At 37.9% G+C, this 23,229-nt stretch overlaps 1 protein-coding gene across 2 annotated transcripts in view; it reads left to right on the plus strand.

Moving 5' to 3' along the window:
- LOC109078020 (metabotropic glutamate receptor 8-like) overlaps positions 1-23,229 on the plus strand; it is a 156,818-nt gene that overhangs the window by 127,903 nt on the left and 5,686 nt on the right. For both annotated transcript variants that reach the window (XM_042738368.1, XM_042738374.1), the window contains exons 8-9: positions 9,414-9,553; positions 12,715-13,650. In XM_042738368.1, the coding sequence (XP_042594302.1) occupies positions 9,414-9,553; positions 12,715-13,650 (1,076 nt within the window). The remainder of the gene's footprint in view (positions 1-9,413; positions 9,554-12,714; positions 13,651-23,229) is intronic.

A 23,229-nucleotide genomic window follows, 5' to 3' on the forward strand; every position in this document is an offset into this window, starting at 1 on the left:
CCTGGCATGACTTTAAAGTGTTGCTGATGGTTGCTAGGATGTTGCCATGCAGTTGCTTAGGTGTTTTGGGTGGTTGCTTACTAATGTTAACTAATACTAATGCTAACTATGTTTTTATTTGGCACACAAAAAAATGTCTAATTAAAGTTAATACTCGGGTAATGCTCTGGGTTAATAATTAGGGTTAGTGGTTGTTCAAAACATTAAATGATAGTAATGCCTTAGGAATTAGGACATTATAATAATGAAAATAGTCTGATGTCATAGAATGTCAATATTAATATTTTTTTGATGTTTTGTATTGAAGCATTATTATCATGAAAAAATTATGATAATGACAATTTCATTTAAGGGGTTTAATTTATTTGTCATTAAAATAATGTCACCACACACACACACACACACACACACACACACACACACACACACACACACACACACACACACACAAACACACACATATACCTTCATCTTATTTGTGTAAAATAACAGAGAAAATGAGCAATTATGAATCTGAGGTGGAATGTGACCTGGACATGTTTTTGTGAGCGTATTAAAGTAACACACACACAGAGTTTTGTGCTATTGAGTGGTAATGGTTGACGGATGTGCGATATCTTGGCGTTTGGCCATAGCTGATATCACAGGGAAAACGAAAGGTTCCTCATTAAAGCGTCTGAGTCCGCTGATACTGTGGAAAGATTACGTCTGAGCGCCGGTTGAGTTAAGTCACCCGAACTGGAGTTCTCTCATTACTGCCCATCACTGCACTTCCTCTGTCCCTTCGCAGACCACACACACTGCTTTAACTGCTAGCCAGTGTGTGATAATGAACACAGTGCTGACCAATTATGACGGCGAATGGGAATAAATGGATGAATGCGTGTAGAGGTCCAGAACAGGTTATTTAGAAGTGTGAAGGGTTGTAATATGCACACATGTGTGAGTGACAGGTGTGTTTGTGTGAGACGGAATGGACGGAGTTTGTGAGTGCATGAAATGTATGTTTGGAATGTGCACTGCCTAATGCATAATAATTTTTAAAATAGTATCTCAAATGGTGCACAGAATGCTTCAGTGAGTAGGAAGTTACGTTGTTGTCACATGATTTCACAAAACTGTATATGAGGGGCACCTACAGTGTCCAAAATTCACTGTGTCACAATTTGAAATAAACATACTAATAACTATTTCTTACAGGCCATAAACTGCTAAAACTACAGGCTATTTTTTTTTTCAAATAATTTTTATTGTTATTATTATTATTATTATTATTATTTTGATTACACAACAACATTACATGTTTTTAATTTTATTTTATTCTGCATAGTTGCTAGGTCATTTCTTGAGCATTCAGGGTAGTAAGGGTTTTCTTTGTCATTTTCAGGGTATTTTGGTCGTTGCTAGAGTGTTCTGGGTGGTTACTAGGGCATTACATGTGGTTGCTAAGGCATTCAGAGTAGTTGCTAGGTCATTTCTTGGACGTTCAGCATAGTTAAAGTGTCCTAGGTTGTTTCCAAGGTATGTTCTGGGTGGTTACTAGGGCATTACGGGTGGTTGCTAAGGCATTCAGAGAAGTTACTAGGTCATTTCTTGGACGTTCAGCATAGTTAAAGTGTCCTAGGTCATTACAAGGGTATTTCTAGTGGTTACTAGTGTTTTGGGCGGTTACTGGGGCATTCTGGGTGGTTCTTAGTGTATTCTAGGCAGTTTCTGCTGTGTTCTGGGTAGTTGCTAGGGTGCTCTGGTTCAGTTGGATATTTAATACATGCCGACATCAGTAGTATGCATTTCAAACATACTCATAGTTCGGTATGCATGTACACACAGAAGCTTTTGAAGAGCAAAGAGGCCACAGAATCAGTAAATAGAAGTTGATACAAAGGCAGACGTCCAACTTGGAGCATCACTGCCTGCCGCCGAGGGGTAATCAGCAGCTCAGCCACAATTACACCCGCTCCAGTGGCTCTCTACATACGCTTATTTTTAGATTAGTATTGTGAGATGGACAGAGCGGGAGGAGAGATTGTGGAAGTGTGCATTCAGAGGAGCTGGGCAAAAAAGTGATGATAATTGTGTTGTGTAAAACAAATCCCCTTGTAAGTTGAGGCAGCGTGACGGTGAATCTTAAAATGAAGTGCAGCAGCAGGCATTTAACTCCATAACAGAGCTCTATACTCTTCTCAAATGATTCTGCGCTGAAATAATAAAGGAATGGCCTTAGGAGGTGTATTATATCATGTTCACAGAAAGAAATTCTCTGAGACAGACTGAAATTAGACTAAAGGCAGTATGTTTGACTTGCTTTGTAGTTCCAGGATGATGGAAAACTTTTAATAGGAGCTAGTGAAACTCACTTGTCGGGGTATTCTGCATGGTTACTAAGTAATTCCAGGTAGTTTCTAGGGTGTTTGGTGTGGTTGCTAGGCTGGTCTGGTTAGTTGCCCCAGGCTATTTTGGATGGTTCCTAGGGCATTCTTGTCCATTTCTATAGTGCTCTGGGTGGTTACTAGAGTGTTCTGGGTAGCTAAGGCAATCTGAGGAGTTGCTAGGCTGTCCTAGGACGTTTCCTGTTGTTTTTAGAGTATTGTAGATCATTGCAAGCTATTTTTGGTGGTTGCTAGAGTTTTCTGAATGGTTACTAAGGCATTCTGGGTGATTCCTATGGTATTATAGTGTTATGAGTGGTTGCTAGGGTGGTCTAGGTCTTTGCTAGGTTTTTCTGATTTTCTGTTTTAGGTTGTTACTAGGGCGTTCTAAGAGGATGCTATGTGTGTTAGGTAGTTGTTAGGGTATTCTGGGTGGTTGCTAGTATGTTCTGGGTTGTTGTGTATTCTGGCGGTTACCAGAGTGTCCTGGTTAGTTACTAGGTCCTGTAGGGTGGTTACTTACATGTTTTAGGTTGTTACTATGGCATTCTGGGTAATTGCTACAGTTTTCTGGGTGGTTGCTACGGTGTTCTAGGTACTTGGTAGTGTATTCTGGGTGGTTACCAGAGTGTGCTATCTAGTTACTAGGGCATTTAGGGTGGTTGCTCGGGTGTCCTAAATTGTTGCTAGAGTATATGGTGTTCTGGGTGAGTGCTAGGGTGTTCAGTGTCATTTCCAAGGTATTCTGGGTGGTTAATAAGACATTTTAGGTTGTTACTAGATATTTATTTAATGGTCCTCTTCAAAACAGCCTGCCAGCATTATAATGTGCATATTAAGGATGTTGCTCAAGTATTAGCGTTTTAAGTATGACCCTAAATATGTGCAATCGTAACAGTGATTTTGGCTGACAGAAGCAGCAGGTAAGGCTTGGCAGAAAGGTTAATCCCACAGAGTGCTCTATTGTTACGTCTGTCCGGTCTCCTGTAATCCTCAATTTCCCGCTGCCCCGGTCCACCTGGAAAGCCGAGCTTTGATCAATATCACTGGATAAATTCAGTAAGCTGCTGCACCTTCTGTGCCTCTATCCTCGCCAATCACGACAAGAACACAAGAGTTTTCTTATGCAGGAAAGGATCAGTTTGCTGTTGCTAGATTAATAACAGAATAATCTACCATCACTGATTGCACACTGCCTTATTTGCTTGTATTATGCTGATATGCAGTGACGACAAGCTCACGGTGATCCTTTAGAGAGCTGTAACCAGCTTTGCCGTGCAGGGAATGATGTTTGCACCCTGGAGCAGAGATTTGAAGACGATGGATGTCGTATCTTACAGGCTTCTCTTACATGCACAGCAAACACAAAACACTCAGCATCTTGGGTTTGCAGAGAGAAGTGGTATTTTCCTTCACTTGATGTCTCCTTAAATAAAAGAACAGAGCTGTCTGCTCGCTGCACAAGCTGTTGCCGAATCCGGCTCATTATATTCTCTGAAAATATTGCTTCTGGAGGCTTTGCCCTCCTCTACTCTCACTTTCCTTCGTGGTGGACCAATCAAAGTTTTTTTGAATAAAAAAATAAATAATTGTATATAAAAATGGGATGTGGCAACTGAGGTCCATGAAGGGTGTACCTGTGTCTGACCTCCACACAAACGATCCCCTCATCAGCCGCAAGAGAGGCTCACTTGCTGTAATGAAGGGCGGTGATGAGGAAGACGATGGTGAAGTTGTAGAAAAGAAGTTTGGCTAATCAGTGGCTGGAATCTTGAAAGGCTAAATGTGCAGATCACAAGCAAATAAAAATAGAAACATCTTATTAGGGATGGTTGCAAGATTTCTAAAACTCCAAGTATCAGGGGTGTAACAGGTTTTGGGAGAGAATCTTTGTATTTTAAGAGTTCTGTTTCACTTGGCTGCAGTGGAAAGGAAATAATTGTAGCCGTCAGTGTAAAACAACAAGCAGTGGACTAAAAGAACTATGCTTTTTTTATATTCACACACACACACACACACACACACACACACACACACACACACACACACACACATATATATATATACATTTATACATTTATATATATATATATATATATATATATATATTGGCCTTTCACCAATTGGTTGAGCCAAGCATGTAATTAATATTCACAAGCAAAGCTGATAATACTGTATAAATTGTGTCCCTCTCAGTTTTCAGATTCAGAGATTAAACAGGTACACATTTGCAATATACTGTAGATGAATGATACCTGGAATCGTATTTTATTTTTATTTTTTCACTTGGACAGTAAGCAACCAACTGCTCAGCTAACAGGGAACATTCTCAGAACTTTGGCTAATGCGAAAGCTTCTCTCAATATTATAAACACACGTTCTACCAGTAATTAATAGAATATTTGTTCAATGTTTGTTGTTTTCTTTAAAAAAATTTAGAACATTTTTTTATATACAGTATAACTACTAACTACTTGTTTCTGAACATTTGGAAAACATCCAAATATACCCTTCCCATAATGTTTGCGAAATTAAAAAAGGATTTCAAATATTTTCATTTCACAAAAAAAGTAATCATTTCCATCCTTCTCCTCCTGAGAAAATATTTTTGTTAGCTAGGTGTTAACCACTCTAGGAACCAAACAGAAACCAGCTGATAAACACCCTGGCAATTAGCCACAAGCGTGGTGCCAACTTTTTTACCATTCACCTAAATAAATAAATAAATGTTTAATTTTTTTTTTTTTTTTTTTCAAGTTGAATGATGTGTAGTTATTGAAATGCCCTTCAGTATGTTTTTTAATGTTGTTTGGATTTAAAATGTAATCAGTTCACAAAAAAACATTATTTGCATCCTCTTTAATATAAGAGACTTTATAACTGTTTTTTACATTTTGGCATGTTTGTTTGTTTTTGGGTGGCTGAACTTTTGTGCTTTTCAAGATAATGCATGAAGAGATTAGACTTTTAGATTACTGGCCAAGTAGATGCTTTTTCATTTTCCATTTCATTTTGAGTCTGTTACATATTTGAGTTAAGATGTGCTTGGTTTGTTGTGTTTCAGGACCCCAGGGAGGGAGTTCCTGAACCGTTTATCTGCTTAAGTCTACTGTTTTTCTTAAGCAATTAAATCGCCACATTATTTTCTCTCCCATGCAGATCCTAAAGCACTTCCAAAGCAGGGGCTTGTCATTTCATTCTCATAATGAAACATCAACTCTGTTTTGCTGCTTCAGTGTCCATTTACAACATTCTAGGTAGTTTAACAGGTTTGAAAAATAAACCCAGTTACCAAGTTGAGGTTCTCAAAAATTGTAGTTTTGGGCTCTTATGTGATCAGTTTGATAAGAAAATGGATTTATTGATGGGATTGATTTTTCTCTCACCTCAGATATCAGGCTCAAATTGTAATTCATGTTTCCAAGAATGAGAATGAGAAACAAATTGCTTTGTCTAAGGATATTTGCAGTCTCATCTAAAACCTGCATGTCCTTGCATGTTCTTCTGAATCCAGGGCATCTGTAATTTAAGATGATGGATCAAAAGTGTCCTTATCGATTTCCGAAACTACTGATAAGACACTTTTCAAAGATTAAAGGTGTGTTCAAATGTTAAAACTTAACTTCTTGAAATGCTTAGTACAAGTGAATTTAAAGGATAAATCACCCCAAAATCTGGAACAATTTGAGAGTGAGTAAATAACAGAAATTTCATTTTTGGGTGAACTAAATCTTAGGTGCTGACATTTCTGTACTTCAGTGAGGCTTTTCATGTTTAAATGAAACTCATTAAACCGATCCACCTGGTCGGTTTTGAGATTGTGTCGGTTCACCTGACCTGTGACGAGTTGATTGCAGGGATTTTGCTGACAAATAATTGTTATTAATACCTCTACAGCTGTGACACAGGAACATGCTGAATTTCTGCTTTATTTGGGAGGATGCAATTGGAAAAAAAACAAAAACATTGTAATTATGCTGCAATACTCTTTAGAGTGAACTGTGCTCCTATTCATTACATGCAACAACAGGGACAGATGGATTTATCAATCCTACATCATTTTTCTTTTTCAGTTCAGTGTGGATTTCAAAAGCGAACTGTCACCCCAGATCTCCGTGAGTTACACAGAAGCTTTGATGCACAATACAGCAGTATTTTTTTATAATAATAATGGAACTTCACCATATGCAGTGGTCAAATTTTAACCTGGGGAAAGAAAAAAGATAGAATATAACATATATACAGGTGCATCCCAATAAATTAGAATGTCGTGGAAAAGTTAATTTATTCCAGTAATTCAACTCAAACTGTGAAATGCACACAGATTGAAGTAGTTTAAGTCTTTGGTTCTTTTAATTGTGATGATTTTGGATCACATTTAACAAAAACCCACCAAATCTCAACAAATTAGAATATGGTGACATGCCAATCTGCTAATCAACTCAAAACACCTGCAAAGGTTTCCTGAGCCTTCAAAATGTTCACTAGGCTACACAATCATGGGGAAGACTGCTGATCTGACAGTTGTCCAGAAGACAATCACTGACACCCTTCACAAGGAAGGTAATCCAGAAACATTCATTGCCAAAGAAGCTGGCTGTTCACAGAGTGCTGTATCCGAGCATGTTAACAGAAAGTTGAGTGGAAGGAAAAAGTGTGGAAGAAAAAGATGCACAACCAACAGAGAGAACCGCAGCCTTATGAGGATTGTTAAGCAAAATCGATTCAAGAATTTGAGGGATCTTCACAAGGAATGGACTGAGGCTGGGGTCAAGGGATCAAGAGCCCCCACACACAGACGTGTCAAGGAATTTGGCTACAGTTGTCGTATTCCTCTTGTTAAGCCACTCCTGAAGCACAGACAACGTCAGAGGCGGCTTACCTGGGCTAAGGAGAAGAAGAACTGGACTGTTGCCCAGTGGTCTTCTTTTCAGATTAGAGCAAGTTTTGTGTTTCATTTGAAAACCAAGGTCCTAGAGTCTGGAGGAAGGGTGGAGAAGCTCATAGCCCAAGTTGCTTGAAGTCCAGTGTTAAGTTTCCACATTCTGTGATGATTTGGGGTGCAATGTCATCTGCTGGTGTTGGTCCATTGTGTTTTTTGAAAACCAAAGTCACTGCACCCATTTACCAAGAAATTTTGGAGCACTTCATGCTTCCTTCTGCTGACCAGTTTTTTGAAGATGCTGATTTCATTTTGCAGCAGGATTTGTCACCTGCCCACAATGCCAAAAGCACCAAAAGTTGGTTTAATGACCATGGTGTTGGTGTGCTAGACTGGCCAGCTAACTCACCAGACCTGAACCCCAGAGAGAATCTACGGGGTATTGTCAAGAGGAAAATGAGAACAAGAGACCAAAAAATGCAGATGAGCTGAAGGCCACTGTCAAAGAAACCTGGGCTTCCATACCACCTCAGCAGTGCCACAAACTGATCACCTCCATGCCACGCCGAATTGAGGCAGTAATAAAAGGAAAAGGAGCCTCTACCAAGTATTGAGTACATGTACAGTAAATGAACATACTTTCCAGAAGGCCAACAATTCACTAAAAATTTTATTTTTTATTTTTTATTGGTCTTATGAAGTATTCTAATTTATTGAATTGGTGGGTTTTTGTTAAATGTGAGCCAAAATCATCACAATTAAGAACCAAAGACTTAAACTACTTCAATCTGTGTGCATTGAATTTATTTAATACACTATTTTCACAATTTGAGTTGAATTACTGAAATAAATGAACTTTTTCATGACATTCTAATTTATTGAGATGCACCTGTACACACACAGTTTTTGGATGGTGAAAAATGTAAAATTTACACAAGATGCTCTTTGAATCATAATCGATTCATGCTGAATAATGGATCAACATGTTTTGTGCACTTATTGACATTTATAATGAAAATATTTGTTTAGTTAGGGAAATGTCAGACTTTTCAACTGTAGTCTATATTCAATAACATCCCCAAATTTTGGATGTTCAAGGTTTATTGCACTCATGAAATTTTGAAATTTTGATCAGAGTTGAAGGCCTCTGGGCTTTCAGTAAAAGTGTTTTTACCCTAAAATTTTTCATGCGAATCTGAGTTGATTATACATTTTTGGTTTATTAATTCCATCTGAAATTGGTTTTCCAGATGCAATGTGCATTATTAGCATGTTATGCGGTTGCTAGGATTTTCTGGGCAGTTTTAGCTTGTTGCAATGTGGTTGTTAAGGTGTTGTGTGCATTTTTAGAGCATGATACAGTTGCAAGGTGGTTGCTAGGGTGTTGTGTGCATCTTTAACATTGTAATGTGGTTGCTGGGGTGTTGTGTACATTTCTTAGCATGCTTTTATGTATTTGCTAGGTGGTTGCTAGGGTTTACTGGGCAGCTTTAACATGTTGCAATGTGGCTGCTAGGGTAATGTGTGCAATTTTACCATGTTATGCAGTTGTAGAGTTAATAGGGTGTTCTGGGTGCTTTAGCATATTGCTAGGTGGATATTATGGTGTTTTTGATGTGAATCTGATATCAGTTGACAATTTTAGGTTCATGAATTTGATCAAAAAGTGTTTTTTTTTGACTGCAGGTCCAAATTCAAGTTTGAGCCAGGCAACCAAATCACCATCGTTGGTGAAGGTTAATGGATGGAAAGGTGTGGAGGTCTTCTTTTTTTTTTAAGATGCTCACCTCAATGAAAGTTGATGAATTTTATTACCTTTCCATCTTCTTACCTCCTCACAAGGTTGTCGTGATTTTTGCACGTACAGAGAGAAGCTGCATATATTATTTACACCTGTGACACCTGATCCTGAACACTATCCTGCACCGCAGAGGTTTGTGTGGAGCTGTGAGAAATTCACATGTGTAGATACCAGATGCCTTGCCTATTTAATTCACCTGTTGGAAATTCAAACTTTGAATTTTGCATCATTTTAATCTCGATAGGCTCGGCTCCTTCCTTCAGTATGAGTGTGAAGAAAAGTGTGTAACACTGACAATTCTGTTGCTATTTTACTGACTAAAAATGTAAGTCTGATAATTTTGTCATATCCTCTTTTGCAGGAAGTGCAGGCACTCCGGTGGTCTTCAATCAGAATGGAGATGCGCCAGGGCGATATGACATCTTCCAGTATCAGATCACCAACAAATCGACAGCTGAGTACAAAGTTATCGGCCAGTGGGCAAACAAACTGCATCTTAATGTGAGTGGAAAGCATTTTCTGGTCTTCATGATGAAATCCATCCATGCATTCATGCATCCATCCAGAATATAACAAAGTATGCATGTTCAAATCAGATATATTCAAGCATAAATGTTTGTAGGAAATCTTATCTTTGCTGATGATGCATGTGACATAAATACTCTCGGGCTTTCATTAGTCAACGGGATGGAAGATAAGCTTGTAATGTTTTATGCTTGGCTGCAAAACAAAATTAATGGAGCCAGAAACGAGCTGTGTTTTCATGGCCAAAAGCTCTCAGAGCAGTGTGGAGATTGAAGCTGTAGTTTTCTGATACGTGACAGAGAATCCCAGCTTCTCTGGGCTTTGTGTCTGCACAGATGAGTGGAAGGGGAAATGGTCGCTTAACTGTGATCCAGCCCTCTGTAGTTCTCTAAATCTCACTTCTTAACACAGGTATCATAATCTCCCCTTAAGCACTTAAACAGATCAGCACTGGATGTGTTACAGAGTGCAGGCGATTTGCATGCAGCTTATTAAGGGCGACTCACTCCGGGGAAAAAAAGACTTCTTTAGCCTGAACGGATTGTGGCTCTGAACAAGGTTAACATTTCTTTTTCAGTAAAATAATTTTCACAATCAATACACACAGCTAATAACTGTTTTGCAATTTTGCTGTTTACTGAAAGATGTGCTGGTCACTTTAAAGGGCTCTGTTTACTTACTGAAACTACTAATAAAACATTCAATATGTAAATTGCTGAAGCAGTTATATTCTTTCCAGTCAGATGCAAAAGATTGAGGTTGTGTAAAATTAAATGCAATTTTTCAAAGCAAATACGAGTGGTGTGTGTCTTGGCAATTGCTAGTTGTTATTTGTGATTTAAGGATGTCGCAGCCTGGTTGCTAGTGTGTCCTGGGCACTTTTAAAAAAACAAGACCATGAAACAAGACTCAAGATAGCAGTGGGAAACCATGTTAAATGGATCATGAACTGAGGAATCAAATTTTCCTTTAATTTTTTTTTTACATTTAAGAGGTCATTTTATTATAAAAACATTCTGTAAGTTTCAGAACTCAAACCCTTCTCTTTAGTCCAAAAACATCTTATATTGAAGCCAATCTGCCAAACTGACTGGCTGACTGGAATATGCCACTTTATGATGTAATAGTGTGGCTAAACACCACCTCAGCCGCAGAAGATCATCAACGCCTGCTTCTACATCACTGCCTGTTTAGCTCCACCCACTGATTTGTGCATGTAGTGTAAATAAGGAGAGATGTAAACACAGGTCTACGCCGAAGCCAAACGATAAAAATATTTCCGAAAACAAGAAGACGCTATTCAGAGCCAAGTTGTGGAAAATCACAGTCTATGCATTGCCTTCCTTCTGAACCCAACATTAGGAAAGAGCGAATGAACTTTATTTTTAATGAATTTCCAGATCACGTCAGTAAGAACTAGGTCCTTTGTTCACTTCAGTTCACCGCGGAATAGTTTACAAACAAGGCACAATTTGACTTAGGATTTTCAGAAAGAATGCAACTAAAAGACGATGCTGTGCGACTATATTGGATCCGAAAGTAATGTCGCAATACACAAGTGAGAGTAAATGTTTTATTATGTGGTCACTATTGCTTTGTCTGTTATTACAGATCGATTGATATGAACTAAGTATTGATGTGTTTTTAACCTAAATCACAGCAGCATCCATCTGAAGGATGTAGGCTGTCAAACATACTGTACACAACTGTTAGCCAATCATAGCAGTGGGCATTTACTTCCGCGTCTACAATCCGCCACACCTATTCAAACAGAGCGCTCTGATGAAACAGGACAGAAAATAGCCTATTACTTCTAAATTATGATGTTTTTTGATGTAAAAAATTATAACAACGATATTGCAAACAATTTTGTTTTAATTAATTAATTTATTTGTCTACCATATAAAATCAGGTCGTTTAAACATAGGAACTGCACATCCCTTTTCAACAAGTCACACAGTTTGCGGTATTTGATTTCTTTAGCTCAAATTATGTGGGACGAGCTGTGCTGCAACATTTAGTATTAGGGTTAGAGATTAGTTAAAATGGCCAATGCATAATACTGATGTGTGTAAATGGCCAGCAGTGATTCTAACAGCGTTTGAACCTCAGAAACCCTTCTCACTCCCCATTACTGTATCTTCAGGATTAATAAAACCGAATTAAACAGCTTTATTGTGAATGGTCAGTGTGGCTTTTGTTTCAGACAGAATGGGAAGAATCAAATGAAGAGATTTGGTCTTTCAATTATTCTTAAGTACCCTTCATACCCTTTTATGTGATAAGTCAAATTCAACTTCTGTTCATTTACAAATTTTGTCTTTTTTTTAATGTCCATTCTTTTTTTTGCTTCTCTAATTAAAGCCAATCTGTTTTTGCCAGACATAATTTGTCCCAAGCATGAATAATTCATTCACTGCCATCGCTTTGCAGCAGGCAACAGTGAGAACCGTAGAGCATAAGTATAGAGCTGTCTTTATTTCTCCCATGGATTTGTCTGGCAAAATCGTTTTTTACGTACAATTAAATTTCTCGCATAGTACTTTGCAATCACTTTTCAAACTTGGGTTTGACATGTTATTTTTTTAATCTCAAATGCCTCTGGCACAAGTTTATCCCAAAATATATCTGTCAACAAAGTTGTGCCCGTGAGCCAAACTGAAGCTGCACTTAAAAGAGCAGTGTTAGCTTCTTATTTTCCACAGCTTTCAGGCGCTAACGGGTATTAAAGTGATTTCTTCTGCAAATATGACACAACCTACATCTATGTGGGTAATGAGACTTCCTTTGAATGCACAGTTTCTAATATAACAGTACGCCTCTGGTCTTCATCTCTGACAGGGCTTTTTCCATTATCCATACGCTGGTGGACAGGCGACCTTTTTAGCGTGTTGCTAGGGTGTTCTTGCAAATGAAGAGCTTACTCCCAAAACTTTGTTGCCTATTTAACTGGTGAAAATCAGAAAATCACTTAGAAAAGAAAATGTACATCCATGCTCATCTGGGGGACCAGTTCTCGACTGGTCTAAACGAACGAACACTGTGTGATATTGACATAGGCCCCAATTGGTCCTGATAATATAACAGTACGCCTCTGGTCTTCGTATTTGAAAATACTTTTTTGTTATTCTGTGCAGGTGGATGGCATGCGCTGGCGGACAGGCGACCCCACTCTTCGTGCCTCGGTGTGTAGTATGCCTTGCCAGATGGGTGAAAGGAAGAAGATCGTGAAGGGTGTACCTTGCTGCTGGCATTGTGAGCGATGCGAAGGCTACAACTTCCAAGCCAGCGAGTTCAGTTGCGAGTTGTGTCCGTATGAGCAGCGCCCAGACCGCAATCGCACCGGTTGCATCCCCATCCCGATCATCAAACTTGAATGGCACTCTGCTTGGGCGGCCGTACCAGTGTTTGTTGCGGTTCTTGGCATCCTGGCTACAAGTTTTGTGGTGGTCACTTTCGTCCGCTACAACGACACACCGATTGTACGTGCATCCGGCCGAGAGATGAGCTACGTGCTTCTGACGGGGATTTTTTTGTGTTATGCCATCACCTTCTTGATGATCGCTACGCCTTGTTTGGCCGTCTGCTCCTTCCGAAGGGTGTTCCTGGGTTTGGGCATGTGCTTCAGCTATGCTGCTCTCCTAACCAAGACCAACCGCATTCACCGCATCTTCGAACAAGGCAAGAAGTCTGTGGCTGCACCACGCTTCATCAGCCCTGCTTCCCAGCTGGTCATCACCTTTAGCCTGATCTCGGTCCAGCTTCTCGGTGTGTTCGTGTGGTTCTCTGTCGATCCGCCGCACACAGTGGTGGACTACGGTGAGCAGCGCACATCAGACCCCGAGAAGGCTCGTGGGGTTCTCAAGTGTGACATCTCAGACCTGTCCCTCATATGTTCGCTGGGCTACAGCATCCTTCTGATGGTAACATGCACTGTTTATGCCATCAAGACCCGCGGCGTGCCAGAGACCTTCAACGAGGCCAAGCCAATTGGATTTACTATGTACACTACCTGCATCATTTGGTTAGCTTTTATACCTATCTTCTTTGGCACTGCACAGTCAGCAGAAAGGGTGAGTGAAATTTACAAAATCTGTAACTAAATGCGCTGGTATTTGAGTATAACTCTTCTTTACAGATTCATGTTTTTATTAAGAGGAGGCAATATGAATGTTTGTTTATGTGCATGTGAGCTATAGGTTGAAGGATATTGCTTTAGGCTACAGATAATAACGTCACCTCCTGGTTACCCTTTCAACTGACCCAGCAGGCGACAACCTCCAGAAAATTTCACATGTTAAGAAGCTAACCTAAGAAAGCCAAAACCAGGGTTTCACATACTCTCAGTCTGATATATATTAGCCTCGGGTGCACTGTAGGAAACAGACAAATGGGTCAGAGGCGATCAGGTAGGTGGCGACTCAAGAAGCATCTCTGAAATATCTGAAGCTTGAGTTGCATGAATCTGGATAGCTCAGATATGAAGGATCAATCAAATCATTATTTACTCACCCTCGTGTTGTTCCAAACCTGTATGCTGTTTTTGAAGCCCTAGAAGTATAATATCTGTGCAAACAAGTTGTTCAGTAGTCTTTTGAATGCTGAAACTCTAGTGTTTGATTTCCTTTCACAGTGGTTCACGATAAAAGCTCATTACCACATTGCTCTTTAGTCACATTAGCCTCTCACTGTGACTGCTACGCTTTGCGCTAGCCAAGAGAGACAATTATGGATATACCAATTATTCCTTACACTAACAAGCTTATTTATATTCTTATTTAACGATATAACTGTGGTATAGATGGCATTCTATTAACACAGACCCCCAACCCATCGCATTACTCAAGATAAGAAAGCAACAACATGAATCATTCGATAAGAAAAAAAAGGCAGTTCTCATTGTCACGGATAACAAAACATGGCCTTAAGTCTGTATTTATTGAACTATTGTCTGATTGGCAACCACGCCAAGCGAAAGGACTTCATAATTGGTTCATAATTAAAAAATGACTATCCCTGAATTAATATCATTACAAAGAGTCAATGCTGTATTGGCTGCAGCATTTGTGAAATGAACCACAGTAGAGAAGTAGATAAAATCCCACCGCCTGTAAAATATGCTTCCATTATCAAGAATGTGCTTTGGTTAATGCTTCAAAAATCAATTTGTGTGGATTTTCATTGCAGTGACTATTACCTCTCCATTTTACAGTAGCATAAAGATATCAAGGCTGATATGATCTACCCTCCTGCATTTGAGAATGGTATCACCCCAAAAACCAATACATGCACTTTGACATTTCCAATGCAGAGACTCAAATGCAGAATCATAAAGAATCAATAAAGTGCTGCATGAACAGCGGGCAATGTGCTCAAGGCTCCTCAGGAAATCAATGCCTTCCAAAGGTGACTGGTTAAGATAATCACTCCACATATCTGAAGAATCAAATTACGGGTCTCGCATAAATCACTGGCAGATCATTTTATTGGGTTTTGTTCACTGTGTGACCCGATCCTCATTTGGGAACTCCATATGTTTCTCATATAATTGAAATGCATGGTAAATTAATTTAAGCTTGGGATATTTAGAATTTTTTTTTTTTTTTTTTGAAGTGAAGTGAACTGAAATTTAATTCATATAGATGTTTTTGAAGCAAATGAGCCAAAATTTACATTATTAACACTCATGGAGATGCCATTTTCCCCCATGCAGGGCTGTTTTTGTAATTGTAAATTATAAGTAATTTTTTTTGTTGTTTGTTTGTTTGTTTGTTTTAAGTCAAACTTATTTAAGCTTGGGTTACTTAGATTTATTTGTTTTTGTTTTTTTTTAAGTTAAGTTTACAGTTATGGAGATGCTATTGTTCCCCCATACAGGGTTGCTTTCTGGTAATCATAAAAAAAAATTTGAGGTCGGTTTTGCATGTTACTGCAGCATGTACTGTAAATGCACGTTTCAAGTGGATTGTGTGTGAAATACATTATATTACAACATTATCTGAAACATGGCAAAAGTTTTTAGTAAACACATTTTTGTTATGGTTCATCATATGACCAGATCTGCATTCAGGAAGTCTAATGTGTTTCTCATATAATTGAAAAGCATGGTAAATTGATTTGAGCTTGGGTTATTTAGATTTTTTAAGGTCAAGTTTGCTTTGTATTGATGTAATTGAAGTGAGTGAGTCTCTGTAGAACAATATAATGCCTGTTAGCCAAAATGTACATTATTAACAGTCATGGAGATGTCTTTTTTCCCCCATACAGTGCTGTTTTTTGTAATTATAAATGATTTGTTTGAGGTTGGCTCTGCAGCCTGCCACAGCGTGTAAATGCATATTTCAAGCGGATCAGTGGGTGAAATACATTGATATGCACAGTAATATTACAACATTATCTGAAACGTGGCAAAGTTCTTAGTAACCTTCACTTCTTTTATGGTAATCCTCTCGTGGGTGTAAGCATATTCTTTCTGGAGCGTGAAATATTCTACTATTTTTCTGTTATGAATGATGTTGTGAAGATTTAAGTTTGCATAAGCCTGAAATAACGCAAGCAACTCGCACCTCCCGCACAGTAATTTCAATTACTCTATCCCAGACACCGTACCTAAACTGCATCTTTATGTGACATTTCAATGTTTTTGTTTCACTTTAGTGTCTTTAATTCCTTGAAGGCCAGCTTTTTTTCTAATTAGTTCTGCCACCTTTGTTCTTCAAGCTCTTGTGAAACAAAGACTAAGTGTTTGGTGGTGTGTTCTTCATAAAACGATTTAATTTACAATCTATTGTCCATATTTAATGCCATATTTGTCATTTCGGTCACCGAGGAAGTAATATGCTGCTCTTTAGATCCTGTAAAAAGAAATTCCACCTTATTTAAACCTTAGAAACATGCTAGCCAAGGCTGTTGCTTCTTATTTTTAATATGTCCTATCTGTTTGGGACACACATACACACTTCCGTCACACTATTTCTCCTGCTGTGTAGGATCATGCTGTTCAGAGTGGAAGTCATATTACCTCATGTTAGATAAGCTTCCGTTACATTTGCCCTGCTAATATCATCATACATGAAGGCAAACCTGCCACAAAAGGCACTGGTCATAATTCATCTTCCCCGGCAGCTTCTCAGTAGATGATATTCCTGCTGTTCGAGAGAGAGTGACCGCCCAGGTCCTTAGTGTGCCACACGTTGTGCTCTTAATCATGGGAAATCTGTGTGCAAGGGAAAATCACTTCTGGTGCCATGACTTAATGTGCTAAAACTAATGCAGCAGAGAGAAGACGTCATACAGAAGAGGAGTAGAAGCTTAGCTCAAGGTAGAGTCACAACAGCAAACAATAAGCCGAGGATGAGGTCAGCTGCAGTCGTACAAACAACACATTAGTCTGAAAAGCGATTGGCTCTGCTTGTATGAATGCTTTCTTTATTGCATTCGCTTGCTTTTTCTTTCACTGCAGCCTCACACTGAGAAACAAGTCACTAGAAATGATCTTCCATGCACCACTAAAATGTCTCTCAGAGGCCTGTTTTGCGATGTACAACTGTATATTGCATGTATTTAAAATACATAATTTGGTAACACTTTACAAGAACATCTTATTTATTATAAATGAATACAGTCGTTCATTGTTTGTTCATGTTAGTTTATTATTATTTATGTGCAAATAATCTTTCTGGATTGATTTCCAAGTGAAACTGAGTGTTCAACAAGAAAAAAATGTAACTTTAATTTATTAGATCATGAAAAGAGTGTGTTGCATGCCTGACTGGCACCAGGTGTTTGCATAGGTTGAAAAATATGAAGGATGTTGATGCCAGCTGAAAGCATCGCAGGTTATTTGATTTTGATGAAAGATTATAAACAATTACATCTTGTGTTTGAAATAACGTGCATCTATAAACCATTCACAGTAAAACAAGTAATGCTTTTGAAGGTTTCCATAGTTTTCTCATTAAAACACAACCGAATCACATGACAAGCTGTCAAAGGCATCCAGAAATAACCTGAAGCTTTAAGAAACAACATTTAAAAACAGCCACTGAAATGTGTCGGCGGCGCAGAGGAAATCATTGCTAAAGTGATGTTTCCATATAACACTCTCATTCACACTCAAACACATGCACAGTTAGCACATCACACATTAAAACACATTGATTTTTTTTTTTTTGTGGTCAGTTAGCCAAATTAATGTTTATTGAACAGGAAAAATGACATTAAGCCATTGAGTCACTGGTGCAGTGATGCTGATCATGGCAGGATGTCAGCTCTATAACCGCATTAAAGACTCTGTTAAAGAACTCAGTCTGACAGCATTCAGCAGTTCAACAGCTGCCATTTCTATCAGGACACTGAAGGGATTTTCTTTGGATATCGTGTCACTCAGAAGAGTCACGAACATTCAGACATGCCCTCCCATATGCGGATGTTGAAAATATTTGTATTGCCAATTAAGTTGCGTGATTAAATACAACATTCAAACATTTGAGGGTCAGTAAGATTTTAAATGTTTTTGAAAGTGTCTTATGCTCCCCAAGACTGCATTTAGTTAATCAGAAATACAATAAAAACAGTAATATTGTGGAAAAAAAAGTGCAATTTAAAATAACTGTTGTCAATTTGAATATATATAAAAATATATAGTTTATTCCTGTAATGCAAAGCTGAATTTTCAGCATCATTACGCCAGTCTTCAGTGTCACATGATCCTTCAGAAATCATTCTAATATGCTGATTTGCTGCTCAAGAAACATTTCTGATTGTCAGTGTTGAAAACAGTTGTGCTGATTAATACATTTATTATTTTTTTTTTTTTTTACTTTTTAACTGTGTGTGTGTGTGTGTGTGTGTGTGTGTGTGTGTGTATATATCCAGTATAACTCTGCATGCCTGAGGGTAATAGAGACAATTGCCAAAAATGTCCCATGGCTTGCCGTGTTTGCATCTGGTAAGAAGCCAGAGATTTTAGGATAAGTTTTCATTTACAGTCATTTACATAAAAGATTTCATCACTTGTCACTTTACTGCATTTTGCTTGTTCATGGCACAGTCTTACACTTACCTAGAGAACTACTAAATGGTTAAATAGTGTTTTTCCCAGCCTAATCTAATCCGATTTTCTCAAATCTTTGGGTTGAGAATTCTGTGATCAAAGACACTGTAGGCTCTTAACACATTTCCTCTTTGAGTCATCATTTTCTGACAACCATGTACGATCTGATGAATAACACATTCAAGTTGTTTCTTCAGAGCATGTGCCCATATTTGACGGGGGTAAATGTGTACAGACCGAGCACAATTTCTCTGACCTTTACCTGGGTGGTCACAGCGTTTAGTGTTGAGTGTGCTGCATTAGGTAGTTAGTGCGCTGGCATATGTGTAGCTAATCCTGCTTGATTAATTGTCACTTAACTTCATGCTGTGTGATTGGTGAACAGATGGATGTCAGCCTCACTTCCATCGCTCTGATAACACACCCGAACAGGAGTATCAGCTACGAATCACTGCTGTGAGCCTGTGCATAACCCTGGTGAAACTAACTTCTGAAGATGCATGGATACTCAATGAGATTAAATCACTGGAGGTTAACAAGTCACTGTAATGTCTGGTTACTTGACTAACAGTTCACAGTTAAAGGAATAGTTCAAATGAAAATTTGCTGAACATTTACTCACCTCAGGCCATACAAGATGTAGATGACTTTGCTTCTTCATTGGAGCAGATTTGAAGAAATTTAGCATTACAACACTTGCTCACTAATGGATCCTCTGCAGTGAATGGGTGCCGTCAGAATGAGAGTCTAAACATTTGATAAAAACATCACAATAATACTTAAGTAATCCACCCCACTCCAGTCCATCAGTATGCATTCACATAATAGTCTAAGTATATTAGCTGATTTTGTAAATATGCATTTTTATACTTAATATTCTCTTCCACTAAAAAACAAGTATTACAGAAGTCGTGAACTCAATTTCATGTTGATTTAAAAGTTTTAAGTGGTGGTTAAACTTTTCTGTGAAGTTAATTTCCTCTGACAAAGATTCACAAACAGTTTAGAAAGCTTTTCCGCTCTGATGCAGATCTGTTATGAACATTAATTCCACATCATGTCAGACTTTTTCTCTGAAATTTTATTTAATTGAGCGCTGTGTTTTCCAGAGTTGGCCTCTAGTTGAACTTTAGTGACAAATCAGCAAGAGGATTTTTTCACTTATTCAAATGAATGACTGCAGGAAATCTCACACACCTGTTTATGGTGACCAGATGTTGTCAGTGTGCCGGTAGGCTTTTTTTTATGCTAGTATTAAAGAATGAATCCACTACAGCTGCTGAGAAAACATTGACAATTCAGCTGAAGACAATTATATATACATTCATACACATACATACATATACACACACACACACACACACACACATACACACATATATACATATATATATATATATATATAACAATGTTTGTGTTTGAGATGAAAAGCATGAATTTATTACACATGTGAACCTGGACCACAAAACCAGTCTTAAGTCGCAGGGGTATATTTTTAGCAATAGCCAAAAAAAAAAAAAAAAAAACATTGTATGGGTCAAATTTTTTCTTTTATGCCAAAAATCATTAGGATATTAAGTAAAGATCATGAAAATATTTTGTACATTTTCTACTGTAAATATATTAAAACGTTTGAATAGTAATATGCATTGCTAAGAATTCATTTAGACAACTTTAAAGGCAATTTTCTTAGTATTTTGATTTTTTTTGCACCCTCAGATTCCAGATTTTCAAATAGTTGTATCTCGGCCAAATATTGTCCTCCTAACAAACCATACATCAATGTAAAGCTTATTTATTCAGCTTTCAGATGATGTCAGTCATTCGTGGGTTTTGTGGTCCAGGATCACATATGTGCACATACTGTACACCAAGTGCAGTTAAAATATTCTACTGCTTCGAGATACATGAGTTTATCAGTTATGCAGATTTTATGCACTAGGGCTTTATCAGTTTGACATTTTAATTTGTATGTATATATAGTTTTTATTCATTTCTATCTATTAGTTTTAGTTTATCTAGTTCTAGGTTTTTTCAAGTTAAACTACACAATGAGAAATGTTGCCTTGGAAACAAGCTGGATTTTATTTTTATTTGTTTATTTTCAGTTTCAATTTCAGTTAATATTTATTTCAAGTAACAAAAAATGTTTTTATGGTTTTAGTTTTAATTGGATGACACTCGGTCCGGTTGCATGTGATGCTGTATGTGGCCTGTTGAGTGAAATATGATTTGGGACAGAAAGTGAGGAATACAGTAGTTCTGTGATCTGTTTTTGAATTAATTTTACATTTACTCTCCCAAACTCCTCGTTTGCCCACCCTCCAACACGTACACTTTTGGTTGTGCTCTCTGGCCCAGAAAATAACATGTGCCATCACCTGAGAAAAAGCCTTTACAAACTTGTTCAAATGAGTTCTGTGAGCCGCGGGCTTTGGAAACGGAGAACTATTAGCAGTCCAGGCTGAGAGTCTGCTGGCTGCTTCTGTACGAGGATTCTTCAAAACTAATTAAGAGTGACACGGGGGCATTGAGAGGCTTCATGAAACACCAGGGGAATTGGCAGGCAGAGGAATGACAGACACCAAGCAGGTCGCTTCTGGAGATAGAGCACAACGTGAGCTCTGTGTGTGTGTGTGCGCGCTTCACTATTGGATCATGCAGCAACAATAATTCCAATTTTATTGCGATCCGCCGTTCTATTTGGGTGGGCGGAAAGGAAATAGATTAGCAATAAGGCCACAAAACCTCCTCGCCAATAACCATGTCACACAAACTCTGATTCAAAAGCTAGAGAGATGCACATCTAGATGGCATTTTTAAGAAAAATTAATACACAGTGGCAAACTCCATGTTCCAGATCAATCACTTATATAGACAGCAATGCATCTACGATCTAGTGTACACTACAGTTCTCTTCCAGACTCTTGCAGGTGAATTGAGTACACAGCAGTTACACCGTTTTATTTGGCTCTGGTTCTGAAATGCATTAAGGAGAAGTGTAATTTAGACGCTAAATACAGCTCTATATGCTTCAATCATCTGTTTAACTTCAGACCTTGGGATCTACTGTGTAATCAACATGTGATGAAGTGCTCAGTGTGACGGATTTCATTCATTCAGTCATATGCGCTCAGCCTCTTTGTGTTACAGCAGAAATTCACTCAGTCCTGGTGTGATTTTTGTTTTAATTATAACTCTGGCTTGTATATGGCTGATTCTATTAAACCCGCTGGAAAATGTTTTAAAAACCCTTTGAGATTAGATTTAACCTCTATTCGGAAGGACCTCTCTGCACTGAAAAAAATGTTTAATTCATCCAACTCCTTCATTCATTGTTGAGTGACTTTTAAAGTTCTGTCTAGATCCTGAGGGTTTCTGGGAGTATTAAGTTCTAACAGCAAAAGCCTTGCGTTTCTGCCAGAGCCGCTGGTCATAATGCAGCACAGTCGCACAGATCGATACATTATATTCCCACGGAGTGGAAGATGATGGCAAATAGAATCAGAGTTGTCATGTATTCTGTAGCTGTTGCCAGAAAAGCAGCCGTTTAAAGCTGAAGTTAGTGAGAACTCAGAAGTTGGGTGATTATATTTAATGAGCAGTGTTTCCTCTGACTGGTATCAACGGGAAAGTTGTTAGTCTGAGGTGATTTCTTTGATCTAGAAGCAAATTAATGCTGAGTTATATGTAGCTTTTAGTGGAAAATCTCCAATGTGTGTCAGACCGCTTTGGATCGATATCCGCGGAGCCGGTCTCAGGTGATTACCTGCAATTCCTGAACTTAGAAATCGATTCAGTGTTTGAGTTGTTCTGTGGTGTGTGTGTGTGTGTGTGTGTAAGGATGATATACACATTTACTCGATCACAAATTAGAAATTAAATATATATTTTGTAATTGTTAAAAAAAAGATTTTAAAAAGCTACATTTGTGAAATAGTATTATAATTTAAAATAACTGTTTTCTATTTGAATATATTTTTAAATGCAATTTATTTCTTTGATGATGTTTTCCTTGCACACTAAACATTTCTTCTTATCAATATTTAAAAAAAGATAAAGTTAAAAATAACAGCGTTTATTTGAAATAGAAAGCTTTTGTAATATTATAAATGTTTTTACTGTCACTTTTTATCAATTTAATGCATCCTTGATGAAAAAGAGTTATTTTTTGTTTTTACGTTTTTTTCGATTTTTTTTTTGCATTTTTAGAAAAACAAATATAAATACAAAAAACAAATAGAAATAAAAACAATGTATAATATAATATAATTTGTGCTATTTTTTAATTTTGTTATTTCAAATTTTGATTCTATTTCACTTAGAAGGCAGTTAGATGTTTGGTTAGTATTTAGTTAGTTGGTTTTTAGTTTGTTTTAGGCCTTATCTAGTGTCGACTGAACACTTAACATAACATGTCTCCTTCCCATTTGGCAGCTCATATTTTAGGATCTAGCTCCTCCAGTTTCTGTTCGCTCTGTAAATATCACTAAGCATTTACACTAGTGGATTTCTTCAGAACCGCACTGATGTCCACTCTGAACACGTTAGCACACCTGCAGTGGATTTATTCAGAATCCTACTGATGTCCACTCTG

The sequence above is a fragment of the Cyprinus carpio genome, chromosome A4 (assembly GCF_018340385.1).
Source record: "Cyprinus carpio isolate SPL01 chromosome A4, ASM1834038v1, whole genome shotgun sequence".
Taxonomy (NCBI): domain Eukaryota; kingdom Metazoa; phylum Chordata; class Actinopteri; order Cypriniformes; family Cyprinidae; genus Cyprinus; species Cyprinus carpio.